At 37.7% G+C, this 25,099-nt stretch overlaps 4 protein-coding genes across 7 annotated transcripts; 1 reads left to right on the top strand and 3 right to left on the bottom strand.

Annotated features, from left to right (window-relative positions):
* The first annotated feature begins 42 nt into the window (after positions 1–42).
* LOC112164245 (histidine--tRNA ligase, cytoplasmic-like) lies at positions 43–1,797 on the top strand. Its single transcript, XM_024300469.1, has 4 exons — positions 43–111; positions 637–816; positions 1,084–1,152; positions 1,678–1,797. The coding sequence occupies exons 1-4, from the start codon at positions 43–45 to the stop codon at positions 1,795–1,797; spliced, it is 438 nt and encodes a 145-aa protein (XP_024156237.1).
* An 11,518-nt stretch (positions 1,798–13,315) lies between these two features.
* On the bottom strand, positions 13,316–17,646 carry LOC112167618 (pentatricopeptide repeat-containing protein At3g22470, mitochondrial). 2 transcript variants are annotated; one of them, XM_024304660.2, is made up of 2 exons: positions 15,782–17,646; positions 13,316–14,435 (listed from the first exon to the last, which is right to left on the bottom strand). In XM_024304660.2, exons 1-2 carry the CDS (start codon positions 16,507–16,509, stop codon positions 14,396–14,398), a joined length of 768 nt encoding a protein of 255 aa, XP_024160428.1. In that variant the 5' UTR covers positions 16,510–17,646; the 3' UTR covers positions 13,316–14,395. The 2 variants fall into 2 exon arrangements, with proteins under 2 accessions (XP_024160428.1, XP_040361502.1); XM_040505568.1 differs by having other exon boundaries at positions 13,316–14,420.
* Positions 16,531–16,929, bottom strand: LOC112164244 (pentatricopeptide repeat-containing protein At1g63400). Its single transcript, XM_024300468.1, has one exon. It carries the CDS (start codon positions 16,927–16,929, stop codon positions 16,531–16,533), a length of 399 nt encoding a protein of 132 aa, XP_024156236.1.
* Positions 17,647–18,961: 1,315 nt separating the features above from the next.
* On the bottom strand, positions 18,962–23,293 carry LOC112164243 (putative pentatricopeptide repeat-containing protein At1g12700, mitochondrial). 3 transcript variants are annotated; one of them, XM_024300467.2, is made up of 2 exons: positions 19,795–23,293; positions 18,962–19,706 (listed from the first exon to the last, which is right to left on the bottom strand). In XM_024300467.2, exon 1 carries the CDS (start codon positions 23,105–23,107, stop codon positions 21,167–21,169), a length of 1,941 nt encoding a protein of 646 aa, XP_024156235.1. In that variant the 5' UTR covers positions 23,108–23,293; the 3' UTR covers positions 18,962–19,706; positions 19,795–21,166. The 3 variants fall into 3 exon arrangements, with proteins under 3 accessions (XP_024156235.1, XP_040361574.1, XP_040361575.1); XM_040505640.1 differs by having other exon boundaries at positions 18,962–19,612; XM_040505641.1 differs by having other exon boundaries at positions 18,962–19,602.
* Between the last annotated feature and the right edge of the window lie 1,806 nt (positions 23,294–25,099).

Below are 25,099 nucleotides of genomic sequence, written 5' to 3'. Positions count from 1 at the left end.
TCTCATGCTAGGTTCGTCTGGGATGAATCCTAGTTCCCCACAATGTCTCCTTTGAAGGAGGTTATTGACAGCATTCATGCTCAAGTTGCAAAGATTGAGGATGATCTCAAGGTAATGCTTTTTACCAATTTTCATTTACATTCGGGTTTGGGTCATTCTGGTCATCCTCTTTGTTGTGACTTGTGAGGAGCTAAGCTGTTGTTGTTGTTGTTATGAAAAGAGCAAATAATAGCATATAGGACTAAATGAGGACTCCCAAAGCTTCCAAAGGTAGTTGCATTACTAGAATCTTGCTTTCATTTGTATCTTGAATGCTTTTTCTCTAATCTATTTTTTTGTCATTGATGGTTTGGAGTATGGAAAGGGACTATTATTCATATCTGGGCAACTATGACATTATCCTTTGAGCGACAGAGGTATCTCTTATGAAAGCAAGATCCTATCAATTTGGTAGTAGATTCTCAAATAAGTTTGATCTAGCTACAACTTATAATAATTGTCTGTAGATTCTAACAGGATACTGTCAGTTTGTTAGTAGTTTAGTTGCCTTTGCTGATTTTTTTTCTTTAATACTGATTTTTGGGTTGTAATGAATGGAGTTACTAGCACATGTTGACATATTATTCTGCTTGGTAGGGTACTCGTGACTTTGCAAAAGAACAAATGACAATAAGAAAGAAAGCATTTTCGATAATAGAAGATGTTTTTAAGAGGCATGATGCCACAGCCCTGGATACTCCAGTTTTTGAATTAAGAGACACTCTCATGGGCAAATATGGGGAAGACTCGAAATTGATTTATGATCTTGCTTACCAGGTAATTATCTCTATCTCACCTTTTCTCAATTCAATCGAAGACTTGAAGTCCTGGCAAGTTTTGCTTGTCGTGCTTCATGTAATGTGAAGTGGCATGGAAACATAACATTTTAGACAGTGTTTCTATATTTAGCCATGTTGTTTGCACATCTGATGTGTTTTGTGTTTTATCTTGTTGACAAGGAGGAAAGCTTTCCTCACTGCGATATGATTTAACTGTTCCATTTGCTAGGTATGTTGCTATGAATGGCATCACATCCTTTAAAAGGTACCAGATTTCAAGGCTGTCTATGTGCTAACAAAACTTCTTGATGACCTAAATATTGGAGACTATGAGGTAACTCTTTATTTCGAGGCTGTCTCCTTTGATGTGCATCATTTTGTACAAAGTTTCTTTTTAAGTTGAAGAACTTAATGGATGATAGTCCCAGTGCTCCTTGTGGATATTAGTTTTACATTGATAGGTCACTGATATCAGATATGGTTCATGTTAAACCTATATAGTTGATGTAAAGTTTTTGAGTGGGAAAGACATTAAAGCCTGATTCATCATTGCAACAAAATGATATTATTTTAATCTGGTAGTAGTAGAGAGAGTTGAAGCAAAGATTTTTTCTCGGTGCTATGTATATGGAAGCAAGATTATATTTAATTTTGATACCCTTCACCTTTATGTAGAGATGGACTGCCACATAATTATTGTCCTCACCTTGTAAGAGGTGCTATGCCAATATAACAAGTTTTCTTCATTTGATTTATAATTGTGGTTGAAGTGTTTTCTAGACTAATTTTCAGACTTCTTATGCCTAATCTTCTGGCTGAAGATTATTTTTATAATTGCCTATTGGTGTTTCTTGCACAGGTTAAGTTAAATCATCGAAAGTTGTTGGATGGAATGTTGGAAATATGTGGAGTGCCGCCTGAAAAATTCAGAACTATTTATTCTAGTATCAACAAGTTAGACAAGCAGTTTTTCGAGTAAATAAAAAAAGAAATGGTAAAGTCTCAAAATCATATGTCTTCCACATCATGTGCTTTGCTTACATGTTTATGTCTTGGTTTCTGTGGTTCTTTGTTTACATGTGCTTGCTTTGAGTTGTGTTTATCTGTTAGTGTTGTGTGTTGCTTTGTAATTCATTTGTTGCCTATTTGCTGTGCTTTGTGTTTATCTGCTCTTTTCAAATTATGGTTGTTTTTAGTGATCACAATGCGTTTCTTTCCTATAGATTGGTTTCATATTTCACATGTATCACTCCCTGAAACTTTTTTGTTACTAAAGATCCTTTGTAATTACAAAATCGTGAACATATAAGTCTTGTCTTTTCTGCACCTATGTCTATACCTTTCTGAACACAGTTATGGTTGGCAAGTTCTTCGGTCTGGAGTTAGATTTTTATGCATGATATTATTATAATTTTGCAAGTACACCCTAGCAACTTCTACAAAGTTGTCTCACTTTTGGGGGTTTTTTCACTTATTCTTGAAGGCTTGTTTAGGGAGCAGCCAGCTCTGGCACAATCATTTCCTATGAAAATCGAAAGTGAAGAACGTCCTTCATTGGTGCTCCCTCTTCAACTATCACTTCCTACGCTTCATACTTTAGAACATGTTGGAGTACCCACTGTCTTTTTATCAAAATCTATTAATGCTATTGCTTTAGGTACTTATTCAATTTCATTGTATGGTTGTATCTGTACCTTTACTTAATTCTTTTTGACTTTTGGACTTCTGTTGCAGCCCTTTGTGGAGAGCTTGTCCAAGTATCCCAAACATGGTCTTCATAATCCTTTCAAATCACCAGAGAGGTTCGTGTTTATTATATCTTACTGTGGGTTACCAGTAGACGATGTTGACTTCATCATCTCTGATGGGAAGACAATGAACAAACTATTATTGAAGTGGCCAACTACTTACAGACTCTGCTTTTGTTTAACCTTTTTGTAGTAGATGAAGTGACTGCAGCAATTGTAAACAAAATTGCAATAGTAATTGCTAGGCTAGCCTTGTAGTAGGTTAATTGAGGTTTTATTTTGCCTATTTTGTGAACTGTCAAGGATAATGATTTTGGAGATAATACCCCAACATTCAAATTACTCTTGTCAAATGTGGATTGCATTTTATAGCAGCAACTACATATTTTGTGGACATCATCCTCATCTAAAGAACATGATGTCTATACATAAATTTTAAATCAGTTATAACCATAAAAACTTATGTCCATTGAGAGAAATACATCAGTCTCAAAATGAAAATCGATGTCCCATTAACCACAAGAGATCGAATTATTATGTTGGAACCGATGTGCCACAAACTAGTGCACATCGTGTTTTAGATAGAGATCGATGTCGAGTATAAGTATTGTCATCGATGAAGACCAGAAAACCGATGTGTGAAACAGTATCAGTCATCGTTTCTTAAATGAATAACGATGTTAAAATGCATAGTTGTGTTGTAGGATCTATATTTCTTTAAGCATTAAAGGCAATAAAATGAGGGTTTAAATAGTTATACATACAATTTTGTTATAATTTAAACATATTTACATCGATTTATAATGGGTAACCAATGTGTATACTGATACTAGACATCGGCTAAAAACTGATGTCTGGATTTTCCGGATCTTTCTCATCACCCACTAAGACATCGGTCGAGATTTTTTTTCTCATCGGTTTTTGGCCGATGTCTGAGGGCATAATTCTAGTAGTGGTAGCTTAATTTTTAGCAACACAAACTCTGCTAGGATTGCAACACAATCTTCAATCTCAGTATGCATTTAGACTAAGGGTTTTATGAAATGCAACGCATTACCTATGAAGTAACCTAGAGAGTCAGTTGGGTCATTGAACTTTCTTTTCATTTAACTAGGACTTCACTCTAATAATTGGCACACTTCTAACTTAGACCTAAAACTCTAGATTTTGTATTAGAAATGTCAATATACAATAAATTGATAAAACCTATACCAACACACATAAATGATTAATGTGAAACCAGTGGACAATGCAATCTCCATGATACAGTGTGACCATGGCACATGCGAGTAACCATCACTTCTTCGAGTGCAAAATCCTTCCCACAAATAGCACATGTCGGCGTCTGTCCAATAATGGCACCATACGTCACTTTCTGAATCTATCTCGATTATATATATATATATATATATATATATATATATATATATATATAGTCCTTCTTGGCTAAAAACGTCCTTACCTTAGCCTTAGGAATGGATTTCCAGTTTTTGACTACTTTTCGATCACATATTCAAATCTTAACCGTTCAGTTCTTAGGTCCTAATGTATATGTCATACCCCAGAAATTCATAATTATTTTCCGAGAATTTTCTGGAATTAATTTTATAGTTATTGGACGGTTTCGTGGCTCGTGGACGGAACGGAAGTGTTTCGGATGAATTTTCATTTGAAAAGAGTGGATTTAGGGGCGTTTCAAGGTTGACTTTTGATACGTTAAGATTCTCTGAAAACTTCCTTCACAAAAGTCGTAGAGCGTATCGATACGAGTTCGTGGACATATGGAATGCGGAAATCGGAATTCGTATGAGAAAGTTATGGCTATCGGAAGAAGTTTCCGATTTAGTATAAATAGAGAAAATCAAAAAATTCATTCATAATTTCATATTTCCATTTCCGGAAATATCTTTTCTCTCTCAGTCGACACCTTCAGAATCAAAGTTTTCCGCCTAACCCGACCTAAAGCCGGCGACCCGACTCGACTTTTCAGGAGGTTTCTGGCGATCTCTGGCCGTGAAACTTGGTCAGCTGGTTCGTCTCCTCCGTCTGGTCGTCTATGTGGCATCCTCTAGCGGCGATATCCACCATGTACAGCTCAGCAAGGCGGCGCAGTTGGTGTTTTCGGACCCGACCGGAAAAAGCAACTTCGGCGACTTCGTGGCTTCATGCTTACTTGGTTGAGTTCAGAGAAAGCTCCCTGATTGATATGTGGTGTTTGTTTGGATCGATTTACGTGGAAATCGGTTCAACTCAGATTAAGCAATAATCCAAAGCTTGTGAGGTAGTTTTCAACCCTTTATGCTTATTTTCTGACTTCGAGCTAGTTATGAAAATTCACAAGCATGCTTAGATGAACAGCTTTGATGTTGGGAGTTTTGTGAAATATTGAGTTTTGGTCAGCGTGCACCGCCTGTGGCGGTGTTCTGGTGGCTTTCCGGCCATGTAGGGAACTGTTTTTGGTATTATATATATTCTACTCGTTGATACGAGCGTTTCGATATATAATATGCAAATTTTGGAGTTTGTATGGAATTGTTATGATTTTTACAGTTTCATACCGGTCGATTTATTCGATCCGTGAGGATTCGAGCTTCCGATCGACTTGTGATTTGGACATATCGATCGTAGAAGTATTCCGGAGACTTTGGGAGGTCTCGGATGTGGTTTTTCCTCGATTGGCGCCACTTTGGGGATTTTAGTTCAAAACAGGGGTTTCAGACTTAAATCAAATGTGAATCGTTACTAAGTTGAACCGTATGTGAATAGGTACTTGACGAAGTATTTTGGATGGTTATTTGGTGGGTTGGCTGCTTTGTTCTATATTGAAGACGTAGCAGGAGTTTCAAGGTGAGTAATCTCACAACGTTCATTTACGAATGGAGTTACCATTATTGTTTTGAGAGTTATTTAGTTAACTGCAAACTATAGTTGGTATTAGTGGCATTCCTGAGCGAATGACCACGTATATATATATATATATATATATATATATATATATTTACGTGAAATATGTGTATTCTTATAGGTTGATGGGTAAATTAAGCAATAGATATTGATGGGTTTCATTCTATTGTTTTGAGGCTTGACTTTTCAGGAAACGTTGTTTTAGGAATTGGGAATTCCTATTGTTTGAAAAGTGTCAAGATTTGGTGTGAGTTGCTTAATGTTTTGATATAATGGTCGGGGGTTAGAAGATCTGGGAGTCACAAGTGGTGATCTCTCCTTTTGATTTGATTTACATTTTGGGTCTAGAGCGACTTGCTTAATGTTTTGATTTGACAACCGGGGAGGTCTGATGATTGGAGGTCACGGGGTGACATCTCCTTTTGTGAGTTGAGTAACTTTTGGTCTTGAGTGATCGTTTTGAAAGGTTTTGATCTGACGACCGGGGAGGTCCGAGGATTCGGGGTTGCTAGGAGTGACCTCAGGCATATATATCGAGACTCCACGCCTTTGGTCGGGCTTGTGGATAAGATCAGTTAGAGCTCTAGTCTGTTGCCATGGTACATCATGGGGGGTAGCGGGGAGCTATCTGATGCTCATGAGTACGTGTTTTAAAAGGGAGTTTCGGGGATTCTTTCTTTTAAATGTCCTGTGAGGACTTGTGTATCATATTTAATTGTCAGAGTTTCAATTATTATGATTTTGTCACGGGCGACTTGTGTTGATTTGAGAATGTGTTTTAAAAGGGAGTTTCGAGGATTCTTTCTTTTAAATGTCCTGGGAGGACTTGTGTATCATATTTAATTGTCAGAGTTTCAATTATTATGATTTTGTCACGGGGTGACTTGTGTTGATTTGAGAATGTGTTTTAAAAGGGAGTTTCGGGGATTCTTTCTTTTAAATGTCTTGGGAGGACTTGTGTATCATATTTAATTGTCAGAGTTTCAATTATTATGCTTTTGGTCACGGGGTGACTTGTATTTCTTTCTTTTGGGAAAAGAATGTGTGTTTTGGAAAAACAGGGTGTGTGTTCCCTTTTACGAGTTGATGAGTTTCCTCGTTGGGCAAGTTGTGCATGTGTGGTTTTGAGTTACTCATACTGGCTTGCAAAAGCTTACAGGGTTTGTTGTGTGGTAACCCGGTACACCATTCAAATGGTGTAGGGGTTAATCCTGCAGGTCAGGGAAATCGTAGTTGAACCTGAGGTGGCGTGCTGGTAGCATTTACTGTAGGAAGTCAATTTTGTGACTTTACCGTTATAAAGACTTCCGTTGTAGTAAGCTCTGAGGAGCATTTACGTTTTATTTTGCTGTTGACAATTTAATTCGTAAGCTTGTGTAATATATAACTCTGTGGAGTGAGTGTATATTAACTTTGAGGGTTCAGGGTATCAGTATGTACTTGGTTTAAAAGGGAAAAAGTTTTCAGGTATTTTGTATTGATGGCTGAACGATCACGCATGTATAATTATGAGATTATATATCGATTTTTATTTATGTTAAAAATCAGGGGCGTGACAGTATAGATTATCTTTGCAAAATTTCAGCCAAATTGATGATCGTTAAGGCATTCAAAACTGCAATTTACAGTAATGAATACGAATGGTTCCGGTTCGACAGATTCTATTCTTTCATTGGTTTAATCGAGTTCAATACCTTAACGATTATCAATTTGGCTGAAAATTTGCAAAAGTAATCTATATATTATGACCTAAAAACTGAACGGTTAAAATGTGAATATGTGATAGAAAAGTAGTCAAAAACTGAAAATCCGTTCCGAAGCTAAGGTAAGGACGTCCTTAGCCAAAAAGGACTGTGTGTTCTGTTTGGCTCCAAAACCAGTTGGTGTGCAAACTGTCTCTTTTGAGCGAGTGATTGCGCAGGCGTGCCAGCACCGCGGGGTGCAATCGTTGGGGTAGTCCCTTGACCTGACTTCTTCTTCAAGCGCTGTGGACGAGGAGAGCACCAACCTCGTCACAGGGTTCTTCTCTAGCCTTTCGGAAAAGGACTTCTGCCTTACGGATAAGGACTTCAGTTGTGATCTCTTTGGTCACCAAAATCGATACTCAACGTTGGGGGCTGAGCAGAGCAATCACTGGGAAGTTGGAGAAAGCACGGGTTTTGCTAAAGCGTGACTTTAGCTTCGCTGGGTTGCGAGGGCGTTACCCTTGCTTCGCTGGTTGTGTCGATGGCAGTAGTACTGGCAGTCGGCTCGCGAGGAGACTAGGACTGGAAGCACGGTCGCCGGGTTGATCTGGTGATGCTGACAGTCGGCTCGCGAGGAGACTAGGACTGGCGGGCGGTCACCGGGTTTCAACGAGGTTGAGGGTTTGCTCCAGGGAGGCTTTGTAATCGCTGGGATCAGTTGATTTAAGAGAGGTCCTTAATTTCGCCGCTTAACCCTGTATTTATACCTTAGGGTTTCGACTGCTCCTTGCCTCAGAAGGATTCTTAATTGAAGTTTCCTGTTTAGTCTCTACTACTCGATTTCAATAAGGTTTCGTCTCCTTATGAAACACGGAATGGGCGAAGCTACAACCCAAACCCGAGTGGTTTTATTTTTGGGCCGCAGGTATCGGCCCGCTGGCTCGAACCCACTAAAGGATTCTGCCAAAATTGCTTTTAGGCTCAAACATGTTCGATTTAATGGGTTGCGTGATTTTCTTCTACCTAATTTATGTCAAGAAAAACGTTTTTGTCCTATAGCTAGAGAGAGATATATAAACCGTCACAAACGGCCACCCTAATCCTATAAAGGTGAAGGAACAATCCGGAGACAGAGAAGCTAGAAGAAGACTAGCTCTATGTAATTACGTTTTAGCCATTATATTATTTAACTTTAGAAAATTCAAGGATAAATGTACTATAAGAGCCTAGCTTATTCCTAATCTAAGAATAACAAGGAAACCCTAATGACTAAAGAAACCATACAGGAAGGAAACTAATTAATTCCTTAGATTTCTATTATGAATGCCTAACGACCGGTACAGTCTATATATAGCATATGCATTGCAACTCATGAAGCATTGGTCTTCTGATTGACCATTAGTTATTTTGACATGCAGGGCAGTTCTTTATTCTCAATATTAAGTTACATGGAAGACGTTGGTGAGGATTCAGTTTCAGAGCTCCCAAGCGAAATCATATGCTCAGAAATACTCCCAAGGCTACCAGCCAAGTCCCTGATGCGCTTCAGATGTGTAAGTAAGCCATGGTCTTCTCTCTTCCGCAACCCTTCCTTTGTCACAGCCAGTGGCGGAACCACTATTCGGTCTGCAGGGGTTCAGACCCCCCCTAAGACTTAAGCTGATAAGCTAATTAATGAATGATTTCAATGAAATCATATATACCTTGCACAATCTTACCCAATTGGACCCCCCCTTCAGTCTTCTTATGTAGTAACAAATTATAATTATATATTAAATACATAAATCTAAAACTCAAAAGTATATTGTAATACAAGAGATATAAATGTTAATTAAATCTGATAATTATGTACTTACCAAAAAATACTTTTCATTAAGTATTTACTAAAATTTAAAAGAATTCGATTAGTGAGATTAAATCTATATAGGAAACAAATCAAAAATGTATAAAGAATGGACGTTGCATGAACCTTAAGTGTTAAAAGGACTTTAATGTTTTGTATACATCTACATTATGTATATGTATATATGGTTTATTTTCTTAATGAGATTACACAATATACGTCGAATGCTTAACTTTATTTAGTGTTGGTTTTTTTTTTTTTACTTCTTATTTTGAACCCCCCCAAGTTATAAATCCTGGCTCCGCCACTGGTCACAGCCCACCGAAACTACCAGCAGTGCCCTAACAAGCAGATGACTAGAGTCCTCTTCGCTGTTTGGGACAGATCCGGAGCCCACCAACACTTGCTGTCAGTCCAAATCAGCCACCAAACAAGTACTAGTAATGATCTATCACAGGCTGTAGCCACCGACCTTCTAAAACTGCCGCACCAACTCGAAGTGATCTCTACGAAGTACAGCGCACCAATGGCTTGATCTGCCTTCACTTTTGTTATATGTCATCGCAGAACGGTGAGCGTGAGCCTGACCGCGCCATTCGCGTATTTAATCCTAGCACTCGAGATTCCATTACTATTCCCCAGCCTTCCCCTCCTACCGGACGATGTGTCGACGTTTCACACCACTTAGGATTCTGTCCTGTTACGAACGAATATAAAATTCTCCAAGTCCAAAGGTTTTGGAACGAAAGGCCTAGACGTACGATAGTGTTCAATATTATCACGTTGGCCATGGGTTCCAGCAGCAGTGTTACTTCTTCATGGAGGCTCTTAGAGGTAGACAATGATGATGCTCTCCCGCTAAAGCTTCTTAATTGCCACTTTGAGAACGGAAGCGTGTGCGTCCAGGGGGCCTTACATTGGGTGGACAGGGTTCGACTATCGCCCTCTGATGAACTGGAGAGGACTATTTTAGTAGCTTTCGATGTAAGAGACGAGAGATTCAGATCTATCATTCTTCCTAGTGATAACATTACGGACCACTACATTGGTGACATTATTGAACTAAATGGATGTGTAGGTGTGGCATATGTCCGTACGCAAACGATGGAGTTGAGGATTTTGAAGGACTACAAAAATCTAGAATGGGTTAAGGAGACTATAAGCTTTCCCGTTCATTGGAGAGAGATAAAAAAGGTTTTTTTAGGCAGCGTCCATACCGGAGGCGATGTTATGCTCTTAAAAGTGAGCAACATGGCCAATGGCGTACGAGTTCATCTTTACAATACGAAAACTAAAAATTTCGAAAGTCGCGAAATTGTTTTGCCTGAATCGATAATCTTAGATCGGTATGCATTGCGAGCATTTATTAGTTATGAGTCATGCATTGTGCCCTTAAAATAAGATGGTTGGCTGGCCAAAACGTGTATTAGACATCTTTCAACCTTCCTCTTATTGCCACAAATCTATGTATAGCGATTCATTTTTGGGAAAATGTCAATTTACTCAAATTTGAGTTATACTAATTTTATTTACTCAAATATCTTATAAGATTTCTCACTTATTCAATAAATTACATATTTTTTTGCTCTAATACCCAATTAAATTATTTTTTATTAAATTTTTGTTTACTTTTAGGACAATTTTACCCTTTCTCCCTTCGTCACATAGAGAGAAACTTCACGGGACTCTGGTGACCGGCCGCCGGAATCCCGTCACCGGCGACCGGTGTCCGGATTTATTTCCCCCCAATAAACTTTTTATTACCCCCCAATAACGCTTAATAAACTTTTTGTCGCCCCCCAATAAAAATTTATTGGGAGGTAATAAAAGTCTCTGATAACCTCTTTGCAAACTTCTTGCAACCTACGAACCGGTGACCGGCGTCCTATTTTATTGTCTCCTAATAGACTTTTCATTGCCCCCTAATAATATACAGTAAACATTTTATTGCCCCCTATTAAACTTTATAAAAATTTATTGGGGAGTAGTAAAAGTCTCCAGCGGCCTCTTTGGAAACCTCTGACGACAGGTGGCTAGATTCCGGCGAAATCTCCAATAACTTTTTAATTATTTAAATGAAAAACTTGTCTTTTAACATTTAAATTGAGTAAATGGTCAAGAGACTAAAAAAAAATTTGCCTCCCAATAATACTCAATAAACATTTTATTACCCCTTATAAACTTTATTGTCCGCCAATAATACACAATAAACATTTTATTGTCCCCTAATAAACTTTTTATTGCCCCTCAATAATACCCGGTAAACATTCTATTGCCCCTAATAGACTTTTTATTGCCCCCCATTCCTAATAGAATTTTTATTGCCCCACAATAATACCCGGTAAACATTCTATTGCCCTTAATAGACTTTTTATTGCCCCCCAATAATACCCGGTAAACATTTTATTGTCCCCCAATAGATTTTTTATTGCCCCCCAATAATACCCAATAAGCATTTTATTGCTCCCTAATAGACTTTTATTGCCCCCCTCCCAAAAAAAAAAATATACCTAGTAAACATTTTATTGCCCCTATTAAACTTTATAGGGGTACTAAAAGTCTCCGGCGACTGGTGGCCTAATTCCGGCGAAGTCACCAATGACTTTTTAATTATTTAAAGGGCAAACTTATCTTTTTACATTTAAATTGAGTAAGTGGGCACACAAATCTTTTAGTGGAGTAAGTGGGCATTTGTTGGGCCCAAATTGGGTAGATGGTCAAGAGCTCAAAAAAAATTTGCCCCTAATAATACCTAATAAACATTTTACTACCCCCAAATAAACTTTATTGCCTCCCAATAATACTCAGTAAACATTTTATTGCTCCCTAATAAATTAAATTTTTTATTATACCCCCCAATAATACCCAGTAAACATTTAATTCCCCCCCCCCCCCCCCCCCCCCTCTCCCCATAAAACCCAGTAAACATTTTATTACCCCCAATAAACTTTATAAAAATTTATTGAGGGTTAATAAAAGTCTCCAGCGGCCTCTTTTGAAACCTCGGGTGACCGGTGACTAGATTCAGACAAAGTCTCCAATGACTTTTTAATTATTTAAAAGGCAAACTTGTCTTTTTACATTTAACTTGGATAAGTGGGCACACAAATCTTTTAATAGAGTAAGTGGACATTTGTTGGGCCCAAATTAGATAAATGGTTAAGAGCCCTTCTTTTTAATCTCAAGAACTAGTTTTTTCTACATGTGTTATACGCATGGTAAAGCCTACATCTGTGATCTGTCTGCAAATTAGCAAATATGTTTGATATCAAAATTGTTTACACAAATCTTTTTGTGGAACAGGTTTGGAAGACAACAACCATCTTTTCCACTCCTGTTCTTTTACAGGCGGAATTTGGAGTATGGTTCCCAATATTCCTACCCAAGCAAGTTTCTCTGATCTCTCTGACTGGGTCCTCCACCTATTTGACAAGGAATCAGCTACCACTATTGAAGATTGTATTTTATTATGTGGGCAGATTTGGGGGGCAAGAAACAACTTAATTTTCAACAATTATCTTGCTTCCCCAAATAACATCACTCTCTCTGCTGCCTCCATTGGGTCCAACTATAGAAGAAACAATCAGTTAGCTCCAAAGACAGGATCTGCGTCAACCGGTACTGTCACTTGGAAACCCCCTCCAGCTGGCCTCTTTAAACTCAACTTTGATGGTTCAGTGAAAGGTCAAAATAGTGCTACTGCGGGCTTCATCATCAGGGATTCTAATTGGAGGCCTATCCTAGCTGGTACCCGTAAGATTGGTGTCACTTCAGTACCTACTGCTGAGGGCTGTGCTCTTAAAGATGGTCCTCATCCAGGCTCTTTGTCAAAACATCAAAAGAATTCAAGTTGAGGGTGACTCACTCCTCATCATCAACTGTATTAATCGAGTTTGTGCCACGCCTTGGAGAATCAGATCTTTGATCTCTGACATAATCTGGCTTGCTACGAAATTTGAGGTCATTTCCTTCTCCCATATCTTCCGCGAGGCCAATTTCGTTGCTGATGCCATCACTTCGACTGGTCATAATCTTTCTAATCCCAAGATTTGGGTCGGTTCCATTCCAGATGCGGCCTCCTCCACCCTGCTTTTAGATTCTATTAACCTTGGTTGTCCAAGGGGTTTCTTATTGTAATTCATTTTCTCCTCAAAAAAAAAAAAAAATTGTTTACACAATAATTTTTTAGTTGGGGGGGGGGGGGGGGGGGGGGAAGTAGTGGTTGTATTATAAATTTCTTACAAAAATTTATTTTGTTGCAAATATTATACCACAAGCGATATCCGATACAAATATGCCAAAACAGTTAAGGCTTGTCTAATTGTTGTCCTGGAGCTTTGTTTTAAACATGATAATTGAATACAAGAGGAGTGAGCAAGATCAGATGTCAAAGTCAGGATGTGTAGAGACAAAACATGGTCATACAGCCACTGCGCACTAGCTTGTTCGAATTCGCTTCAACCAAAGTTCAACACCAGGAAGTAATTTCAGAAGCAGAGTGACTGATAAAGAGAAGAGAACCAAACGTATAGTTTCAGAATTGATTTCTTCCTATTCCCAAATCGAGGCTCCAGGCAATGAAATCTCCTAATTGCTTTGGGAAGTTTAGGCTCATCCAAATCCAGGGCCAAGTGTGATCGCACCTCCAGGAGCGACCTTGTTCCATTTTTGACATCGCCTTGAAGAGAAATGGAATTGCTTGATTGAAGATTGATTACAGTAGGATGCTATTTATACAACAAGTCAACAACTGATAAAGACCTAGCTACTACTAGACAATAGATCACATGTGCTTTCTGAAGGAGTGGTGTGGTGTACAATTTAAGTGTGTGGTTTGGGTGAAGTCTGAAGCTAACATATAACAACAAAGAACTGGTTTCTTGTACTACATATTGAGACAGTGCACGAGTTGTCTCCTCTTGTGGGAAAGAATTCCAGATAGTTCTTTTGGGTCAAGATTGCCTATGTGCATCCGCATTACTTAGGCTGCTGTGGTGATCATCTTGATGTGAGAGTATAGTGTTATTACGCCTCCAGTTCGCCTGGACTTGGAAAAGGAAAGAAACAAGTGAAATGAATAAAAGAAGTCAGAGAAACAAAAGAGCAAAATGTTTAGCTGTTGGGTGCCCGGGAATGAGTTTCTGAAATGATGAAAAGATACCAACAAAAGCATGGATGATAATACACAGTTCATGCTGAAATAGCAAGTAGCAAGTACACTAATAACAGAAACGAGGCACTCCAAGCCATCCATGTCTTCAATACCACCTGAGAAACTGATCACACCAGTACAAAAAACAGTTCCCAGGTTCCAACAGATGATCATCATCTAAATAGTCATCAAACTGCGGGCATCATCCAAAGCAATGCCATGAGTTCAAATGTTGAATCCATCAGCTACCACATTGGGGCAGGCATTTTCCTGTAAAGCAGTTCCCTGTACCAAGTTATTCCAAATTAAAGCAAGACAAGGTGAGACATAAAAAGCTCAACCTTGAATCTAGACTGGAACAAGAGGAGATTCATACAAAAAAGGCAAATATGAAAATTTTAAATGCAATTACAGAAAGATTTAACATGCAAAGTCAGAAACTTCAGAAGCAGGAAATGAGGTGGAAGAAGTAAACATCAAACAGATTACCGAGACATGGGAATAATGCAAACATCAATGTGTCAAGCTTTCTACACGCTATCTAACAGCTCAGTAATTAATAGGAATTGTATAGATTGGTACAGGTCTAAGTAAATATCAGATTCAGTTCTCTCTAAATAAAAGGCCAGGGCTCTGATTCCGAGGGTCTCACAAGTCACAACTATCAGTATTATAACTCAATACCCAGTACTTGGCACATGAATGGATATGAAAACTGAGCACGACATCAATTGCGAACAACACCAATACAAATTTAATCTACTTGATACATTATAATACCAGCCATTCTATGCAAACAAACAACAATATGCTAAATAATGTTCATGAGTAATTGGAGGCATCCAATACCCTGTTTTTACTATAAAAGGTTAAGAATTTACTCCAATGCCTGCTGTCAACTATGTAGACAAGGATTGAACCTCCCGCTGTTAGTAAGTCAGATTGGATATATAGGATTAGAGAGGGAAGTTCTGTTACATTCCCAAAATGATACTTGAATATGCTTCTAAAAGGTCTCTATACAATTCCAAAGAATCCTTCCCCAGCCTGCCAGGTTCAAGTTTACCAATCAAGCAAGCTTACAGGTTCAGTTCCAAGAGTTAGTTTCAGCCAACTTGTTCAAACTTCTGAATCTACACAAATACATACTAGGAATAACCTGAAATTTTTAAGCAGTTATCAGCAGAAATCTGCGTCATTCACGGCAAAGAAACTGGGACAGTAGATAACCGAGAAGCTACTATAAGGCCTTCCTAAAACAGTAACAAACAAGAAAAAAAGGTGGCTAGCTGCCATGGCACACCAAAAGACTCAACTGGAAATCATCATTTAAAGCCCCAAATAAGTGCAAGGTATAAGCTTTCTCTTCAGAGAAGCATATACTTAACTACACAGTGGCAGCCTAGATTTAAGACCATTAAAAGAAATCTAGGGTCATAACTCATAAGTCATAACTGTAGTTGCAAATACTAAGACCAAGACCACTAACAAACTAAGCAAGTGGAAGGAGCAAATCCAATATTGTAGCACAGAGAGTCTAAATTCCAATATGTAATTCTGAATCTAATTAAGTGAAATGAAAAACAGCAACTGAAATTAAAAACTTTGGAGCGGTGAAGTAATTGACGCACCTAAGCTTAATAGCGTTCAAATCAACTTCATCCTTGGACAATAAACCGACTATCAATTTCACAGTTGATGCATCTGCAGAGAAACCCCACTTAACCATTTCTTGAATAACTTCCAAAGCCCATAATGTCTTATTGTTATTTAACAACCCTCGGATAATGATGTTATAGGTGCAACCATTTGGAGAACAGCCCTTCCCTTCCATTTCTCTCAGCAACTTTTCTGCTTCAACTAACAAACCCTGATGACAAAGTCCACCAATCATTATATTGTATGTTCTCACATCAGGCTGAACTCCTTTTGATGATAAACCAGAGAAGAGAACTATTGCGGATTCAATTTTTCCAGCTTTGCACAGACCTTCAATAACAACATTATAAACTACAAGATTGAGTTCCATTCTGTTGGCTTCCATCTCTCTAAGCAATTCTACTGGCGTAGAAAGTTGCTGGTTGTTACACAGGCCATCAAGTAAAACAGCATAAGTTTGAACATCAGGAAGCAGGCCACAAACTTGCATCTGAGAGAACGGCTTTTCTGCTTCTTGTATTCTCCCCAATTTGCAAAGACCATCAACAAGAGTGTTATAAGTAACAGTATCAGGACTAAGTTCCATACGATGCATTTCCTTGAAAATTTTGTTAGCCTGATCGATCATTTTACTCTTGCAATATCCATTAATCAATATGCTACAACTATGAACATCAATGATGGAGCCCTTGGAAACCATCAGATCAAAGACTTGTTTTGCCTAGTCCATTTCTCCTCGCAAACAGTAACCATCCATAAGGGAACTGTATGTAATCGTATCAGGCTCAATACCTCTTTGAATCATCATGTCAACCACAGTTTTGGCTTCCACAACCATCCCTTCCTTACAGAATGTATCAACCAAGACATTGAAGGTGAAGAGATTTGGAAAGATACCTTTATTCAACATTTCATCAAGCAACCTTGTAGCTTGTTTCCACTGGCCTATATTGCAAACTCCTTGAATCAAAGAGGTGTAAGTAACAACGTTTGGAGCAATACCTCTACTAATCATTTCTGAGAAGAGGGTCAATGCTTGATCAATTAGTGTATCCTTGCAAAGACTGTCAATGATGGTGCTATATGAAACTATGTTAGGCTCGCATCCTCTTTCTTCCATCTTCCCAAGTAATTGTTTCCCATCTTGCAAAAGCCCTTAATTAGTGTGCTGAAAGTAAACACGCTGGGCTTACAATGACCTGCCTCTAGCATTTTGGTGAAAATTAGTGCAGCCTCAGGCACTTGATTGTGGAGAACAAAGCCGTTGATTAGTGTGGAGAAGGTAATAACATTTGGTTGAAGACCCAATTTGAAGAGTTTACCCAAGACAGATAAGCTGAACCCCATTTGATTCAAATGGCAATAGCAATTGATGATAGTGTTTAGAGTATAGTGATTAGGAACAATTCGACGCAGAAGCATTTGCCTATTCAAAGAGATGACTGCTGAATAGTGTTTGAGTTTGGAAAGTTGAGTCAACATTTGATTGAAAGGGATAACAGAAGAAGGCAGAGGACGCGAGTGAAGCATTTGATGGAACAACATTGGAGGCATCCTCAACATTACTCACAATAATATTGGGTCGATTTCCTAGATGGGTTTCTCTCGAATGAAACAAAGCCATGAACTTGTTGATGAGGGGAACAGCAACAAGATGAGTAGAGGGAACACAAGGAACCATACCTCTTGTGCTGCGGCTGCGCATCATCTTCAGATTCAAGAATTGCTTTGAGTTTTCTGCTCTCAGCTTTGTCTTTGGTTTTGATCTTTTAACTTCTCGGACCTTGTTGCTAACTAAACAGTTACGCCGTTAGTCTCTAGCCGACGAGGCACCTCGATCAATCCTCGGAAAGAAAGGGTCATTTTGACGTTCTTGGATTTCTTATACTTCACACTTTTTTTTTTATGACTATACTTCACACGTTTATTTGCAAAAACATTTGTAAAAGAACCCCTAGACCTTAATCATAAAATTATATACAAGATACAATAAACTTGGCTTAACAGATAAAACTTAGGCAGATACAACTGCAATTATAAGGAACTCTAACTACATATGAGTTTTATATTTTTATCTACATTGAGCAAACTATAGACCTACTTTATCTCATAATAAAAAACAAACATATTAATTTTAGCTGAGAGTCCTACTCATAGTATGTTATTCTTTAGTAAATAAAATAGAATTTGAAAAGATGTTTTTAATCTTAGTTGTCCTACTCATAACATGTTATTTTTAAAGAAAAAAAAAATAAAAAAGTAGAATTTGAAAAGAGGGTAATAAATCTATTTGCAATATGATGAACTAGTACTCTATATGTTCAACTGGTTTGATCAAATGAGCACATAAGCCTCGAAGGCAATTTATCTCATCCACTCTTGAGCATTGAAAGTCCATTATCAAATGATAATTACTTTGTACAGGGTCTGTTTATCTAGAGGAAGATTAGAGGTCCTTTATTTGTTAGAGCATTAATCTATGGTCCAACTGAACATTGTATAGGTTTTATGGGTGTTGTCTTAGGTATATGCCTCATTTAGGGTATCCTGAGATTGGAGGAATACTGCAGATGATTTATTGTGGCATAAAAAGAGGTTCCCTCCATACTACCCATATTTCTTATGAGCATCTATTTCAAGACTTTAATATTATAGAGCGTCGTATACTATATATTGTCACTACAAAGCTACTGTCGTAAAAATGTTATGCCAAACTTTTCTCAACCTATCAGCTCAATGTTAGCCCCAACATCTTCCTTTTATACATTTATCAATTTTGATAATGTAAGTCGGTGGAGTTGTGATCCAAACGATGCTAAGTACACATAAAGATGTTGTATGCCGTGAAAATCAGACCTAACTTTTTTGTAGACTCAAAAAAAAAAAATTATCCAAGACCATGATAAATGTGTATCTAAACTCATATAATTTTATTTCATCACTAAAATCTTTCCATCAGTACATCATGATATTTAAGCAATTCTACTATTGATTGACCTAAAAAATCTCGATCTGATTTTTTTTCTTTCTGATTTTTCAAAGTCAAATATTGAAAAATGAAGAAAAAAAAAATCTAGTCTAAATTGTTGAGGTCCATCAAATGAAGTACATTCTAAAAATCATGATTCATTGATAAGAAATATGGCCTTTGATATGGTTTGACATTTTAAAGATGTCGTGGGGAACTCTTGGCACGTCAAAACGAGCACGACCTTGTCTAACACACTCCCTCCCAAGTCCCAAAAACCTTGTCAAAACATTTCAAGGCAACTACATAGTGAAGACCAAAAAATAATAATATCAATTATGAATGAGTCAACTGAATCTTAGAAACAGAATTCAATTCTACTAGTCATCAATATCACTCATGCTAATGGGTTGAGCTAGGTATTCAAGCATGCAACAGTATGTAAACAGAGGCGGTTCTTTTCGTTCAACCAGTAATGCTTTGTGTTCTTGTTCATTCAGCTGTGCTTTTTGTTCTTGTTCACTCAGCTGTGCTTTTTGTTCTTATTCTACTCGGACACAAGGTCTCCGCATCATCTCCTTGCTACACAGATATCCTTCTTCGTTTGACAGTTCCTTGTAGAGAATAGAGATACCATCGTCCTCTAACACTTCAAACACAATGAATGACTGTAGTTAGGCAACACAACTTTGTTGTTCACCTCCATCCAAATTCCACACTCCTCTGCTCTTTCCATGTCAATTTCAGAGAGCTTTCCTCTCTCCAACTCATCCTTTCTTCTGAATCTGACATTATAAACCTCTTTTTGTTTCCTGTCCTCCAAATCTGTGATGCCCTTCCGTAGTTGCAACAAAGAAGGAAATATCACCCGTCCGTGAATGGAAAAGCATATGAGCACAACACATATCAAGGGCAAACAAGTTCATCTACTGCAGATGAACTTCCAAATTTACAATGTTAAGCATTTGACTATAAATTACTACATTAGTAAAGTTATCTACTTTGAACCTGACTCACCATAAAATTCTTTGATGCTGGCCCTCCTTTCGTAAATGACATGGTCGTCTTTCCATCCAGATAAGTCTGCCAATCCACCACATTGCAACAGCCAAATCAGACGTCAAACAAATTAATACATTTAAGAAGGAGATGGAATGTAAAGATAAACGCAGATGAAGAATTAAAAATTGAAAAATTGGACTTCAAGATTATGAAACATGCCCAAGAAAAAGACATTCGCAGAAAATTAAGTGCTCGTTTGTTAACATTTTTGTAAAGAAAGAATGAGAGGAGAGGAAGATGAAAATGATAATTGAGATAAAATTGATTTTTAATATAAAAACTCTATATATATAGAGATGGCAGACCTTAAATCAGTAGGTGCCAAACCCTGGCAAAGGGAATCAAAATACCTAACTAGAGAAAATGAAACAAATGGAAAGTCAATACCCTATTCCAATCCCTAATTTGGGGCCTGCTGCTAAAGAATAAAACCACATTATAGTTCAGTGATGATGAAGCAGTCAACCGAGCAAGTCTTTTCCTTTCTTGACTAGAAATTCTAGATCAGAGTGACTACTCATACTAAAGTTTACAATTGCCTAACATAATTAGCATGCTCAGCTCAACAGTTCCATTCTTTTCAACAAAAGGCATAAACCAGAGCAGAACAGAAGTATTATTGCTCTCGTTCACAAATCTGCATTCCAGCCTACAAATATGGTTGTGCAAACCATACTCCACAAGCTCCATAATCGATTGAACATAAGCAGAGGCATTGATCGAGTAATATGTAGAAATGCACTGGATGATAATAAAAAACCTGAAGCAATCATCAAGGAACCGAAACATTGCCAAAAGGTAAGGGTTATCCATATCTTTCCTAGCTAAGAGCCTAATATTAGCAATAAATCCGGGAATATCCCAAAATGCTCAAATTAAAAATATAGGCCTTTATTGAATAAAGAGTTTTTGGATGTTCGTTTTGCAAACTGATGTACAAGTCATAGGTTCTGGGACATACTTCACAATTAAACAAAAATGTGAAAATCAATTGCCCCTTTAGGACATAGATATTAAACACAGATGAATTAGAAGAGAGAAATGAATGCAATGTCAGTTTTCTTGTCTTACCAGTTGAATGAGAAATACTTCTGCAGATATTCTTATTGCCAGCAACTAAACATTCAGTCTATCACGTGTGCGCGCTCGCGCACACACACACAATGGAATAGAAAACAAATGTGCTCAAAATTGGAGTGCAACAAGAACTGATATTGTGTTTCAATGGTGGACTTACAAACAGGATTCACAGAACATCCAAGGTTGCTAAACGAGCAGGATTGCAGGAGTTTCGAATTTCCTAGTTATTTCAAATATTCAAATAACTTCAGACTGAATCTTTAAGCCATGCTAATAATACAGGATCTACTGTATCCTTTGACAATAAATCAACAATCAAGTCCATAGTTGATGCATCTGCAGAGAATCCCCTCTCACGCATTTCTTGAATAAGTTCCATAGCCCTTGATATCTCATTGTTATTCATAAAACCTCGGATAATTATGTTATAGGTACAATCATTTGGAGAACAGCCTTTTTGTTCCATTCCCCTCAGCAAATTTTCTGCTTCACTTAATAGGCCTCCTTTGCAAAGTCCGCTAATCATTATACTATATGTCCACACATCAGGTTGAACTGCTTTTGATGATAAACTATAGAAGAGATCTTTTGCAGACTGAACTTCTCCAGCTTTCAACAAACCTTCAATGATAACAGTGTAAACTATAATATTTAGTTCCAACTTCTTGTCTTTCATCTCTCTAAGCAATTCTATTGCCTTAGAAAGTTGTTTGTTGCAAACTAGGGCATCAAGTATAATAGTGTAAGTTTGAACATCTGGAAGTTGGCCACAAGTTTGCATCTCAGAGAACAACTTTTCTGCATCTTGTATTCTCCCTGCTTTGTAAAAACCATCAATAAGAGTGTTATAAGTTATGGTATCAGGAACAAGCTCCCAACAAGTCATTTCCTGAAAAACCTTATTGGCCTCATCGATCTTTTTCTGCTTACAATATCCGTTTATCAATATGCTACAACTCTGAACATTAACCATGGAGCCCTTGCTAACCATTAGATCGAAAACTTGTTTCGCCTCGTCCATTTCTCCTCGCAAACAGTAACCATCCGTAAGGGAACTGTATGTAACCACAGTAGGTTCAACATGTCTTTGAACCATCATGTCAACCACAGTTTTGGCTTCCACAACCATCCCTTCCTTACAAAGTGTATCAACCAAGACATTGAAGGTGACTACATCTGGAAAGATACCTTTACTCAACATTTCATCCAACAGCCTTGTAGCTTGTTTCCACTGGCCTATATCGCAAACTCCTTGAATCAAAGAGGTGTAAGTAACAACGTTCGGAGCAATACCTCTAGTAATCATTTCTGAGAAGAGGTTGAATGCTTCATCAATTAGTGTATCCTTACAAAGACTGTCGATGATGGTGTTATAGGAAACTGTGTCAGGCTCGCATCCTATTTCTTCCATCTTCCCAAGTAACTGAATAGCTGCATTGTTGTTTCCGATCATGCAAAAGCCCTTTATTAGAGTGTTAAAAGTAACCACATTGGGCTTACAATGACCTGCCTGCAGCATTTTGGTGAAAATTCGTGCAGCCTCAGGCACTTGATTGTGGAGAACAAAGCCGTTGATTAGAGTGGAGAAGGTAATAACATTTGGTTGAAGACCCAATTTGAAGAATTGTCCCAAGACAGACAAACTAAAACCCATTTGATTCAAATGGCAATAGCAGTTGATGATGATAGAGAGAGTATAGTGATTAGGAACAATTCCACAGAGAAGCATTTGTTTAAACAGAGGGATAGGTGCAGAATAGTGTTTCAATGTGACAAGTTGACCCAAGATCTGAGTGAAAGGGATAACACAAGGCAGAGGACGGGAGTGAAGCATTTCATCGAACACCTTCAAGGCATCCTCAAGATTGGTGACTTTGGGCCCCGAGGTCGATTTCCTAGATGGGTTTGTCTCGGTCTCGAATGAAACAAAGCCATGAAATTGTTGATGAGGGGAACAGCAACAGGATGAGTAGAGGGAAGACAAGAAAGCACAACTCTTTTGCGCATCATCTTCACATTCAAGAATGGGTTTGGTTTCGATCTTTTTACTCTTCAGATCTTGTTGCCCTACTAATGCTCTCAAGCCCACGTGGCACCTTGATTCTAGGAAAGAATGGGTTTCCCAGTAGGGTATAGCTACCTCGATCGGCACTCTACTTTTCTTGCAAGTAATTTCAGAGCAAAACATAGCATTTAAAAGCAAATATCAACCAAAAACAATACAATAGTGCCGCCATTTGAAGCACAAGAACTCAACCTCTACAAACTATTTGACCTTCAAAGTCAAAATATCGAAAAATCAAGAAAAAAAATCGAGTCTAAATTGTTGAGGTCCATTAAGTAAAGCACATTCTAAAAATCATGACTCATGGATGGTGAGATTGTGTCATTGGAAAATGTCAAGAAATAGGGGTTTGACATTTTAGAGATGTCATGGGAGAACTCTAGGTTGGCATGTCAAAACAAGCAAAGAGTCTTGTGAACACACTCCCTCCCAAGACCCAACAACCTTGTCGAAACATTTCAAGGCAACTACATAGTGAAGACCCAAAAATAATAATATCAATTATGTATGAGTCAACCAAAACTTAGAAACAAAACTCAATTAATCTACTAATGGGTTGAGCTAGGTATATAAGCATGCAACAGTATGTAAACAAATAAAGGCGGTTCTTTTTGTTCAACCAGTAATGCCTTGTGCATGTTTTTGTTCATTCAGCTGTGCTTTTTGTTCTTATTCTACTCGGACGTACACAAGGTCTCCGCATCATCTCCCTGCTGCACTTCTTCGTTTGACAGTTCCTTGTAGAGAATAGAGATATCATCGTCCTCTTAACACTTCAAACACAATGAATGACTGCAGTTAGGCAACACAACTTTGTTGTTCACCTCCATGCAAATTCCACACTCTTCTGTAAGATCAAATATGGACATAACACATATCATCAGGGGCGGAGGGAGGCAGGGGCCTACTGGGTCCCGTGCCCCAGTTTTGATTGTTAAAATGATATATACCATATTAAGGGAGCAAATACAATTAAGGTTGCCTAGCCCAGTTGGTAGCAAGCAAGTCTTCCCACTATGGTGTTATGGGTTCGATCCCCACATGGCTCTTTATAGATTCTTTTTTCACTCACAGATTTTCATTAAAAATTTAATATCCATTAAAAATATATACAATATTATATTCTAATATACGATATTATATTATAGTATCTCTAATTTTTAAACTTTTTCCACATTATACTTAATGATTTCTATTTCCTTTGTACTTATAGTTTTCAAGTCTAATACAAATCATTAAAAAAAATTATATTAGCACCAATAACAATTCTCAGCCAATTATTTTGTCAATTATATACTTTTTTTTTTTAAATAGCTTATTGAAGTAATTTTTAAAGCTTTTTTTATATAGACATAGAAATTTGATATACGTTTTCGTTAGGACTCTATGAACTATTTTGTGACCCAGTAAACTTAAATTTCTGGCTCCGCCACTGCATATCATCATAAAGTAATTGATGATTAGCTTAATATCAATCCTAGTTTAACATGGATACAAACAGTAAATCAATACTAGTGACTTAATGAATAATGTATCAATTCATTAAGGATAGTAATCTATTGCTTAGTCTACAAGGAAGGCTACAAGTTGTGATACATTAAGAATCTAACTAGGAAACCTAAACCGATATGGATAGCTTTAATGGGAAGCTTCTTGAGGGTTAAGTCTCCTATATATACAGATGAATTGGTCCCTGATTACTACCGACGTTTTGCATATTGTTCTGTCCATTGAGAAGCAAGTTGGTAAGTAACAGAAGGCCATATTCAGTGTTCGTGTTTGCAGCATAAGATGGAATCCATGTCAATGATTGCTGAAGGTAAGCCTTAATCCTTTTATGATTTATGTGCATATGTTGTGAGCATGTAATTATGGTTTAACAATTGGTATCAGAGCATAGGCTCATAAGTATCAAAATCGTTTTAGGGTTTTGCAAAACAAACACAAAAAAAAAAAAAAAAAAAAAAAGGAAGGGGTTTTTGCTTTACGGGTCAAGTAACTGACCAAGTCACTGACCATGTAACTGATCAAAGTAAGTTACTTAAGTCGATTGCTGCATCTGGTTAATTATCAAATTCACGCTTCCGCTGTGATTTTTAGCAGCAAATTGGGGAA

Source organism: Rosa chinensis, chromosome 5 (genome assembly GCF_002994745.2).
Source record: "Rosa chinensis cultivar Old Blush chromosome 5, RchiOBHm-V2, whole genome shotgun sequence".
Classification (NCBI taxonomy): domain Eukaryota; kingdom Viridiplantae; phylum Streptophyta; class Magnoliopsida; order Rosales; family Rosaceae; genus Rosa; species Rosa chinensis.
The sequence above is the reverse complement of the archived record's forward strand: the minus strand, read 5'-3'. Positions and strand labels throughout refer to the sequence as shown.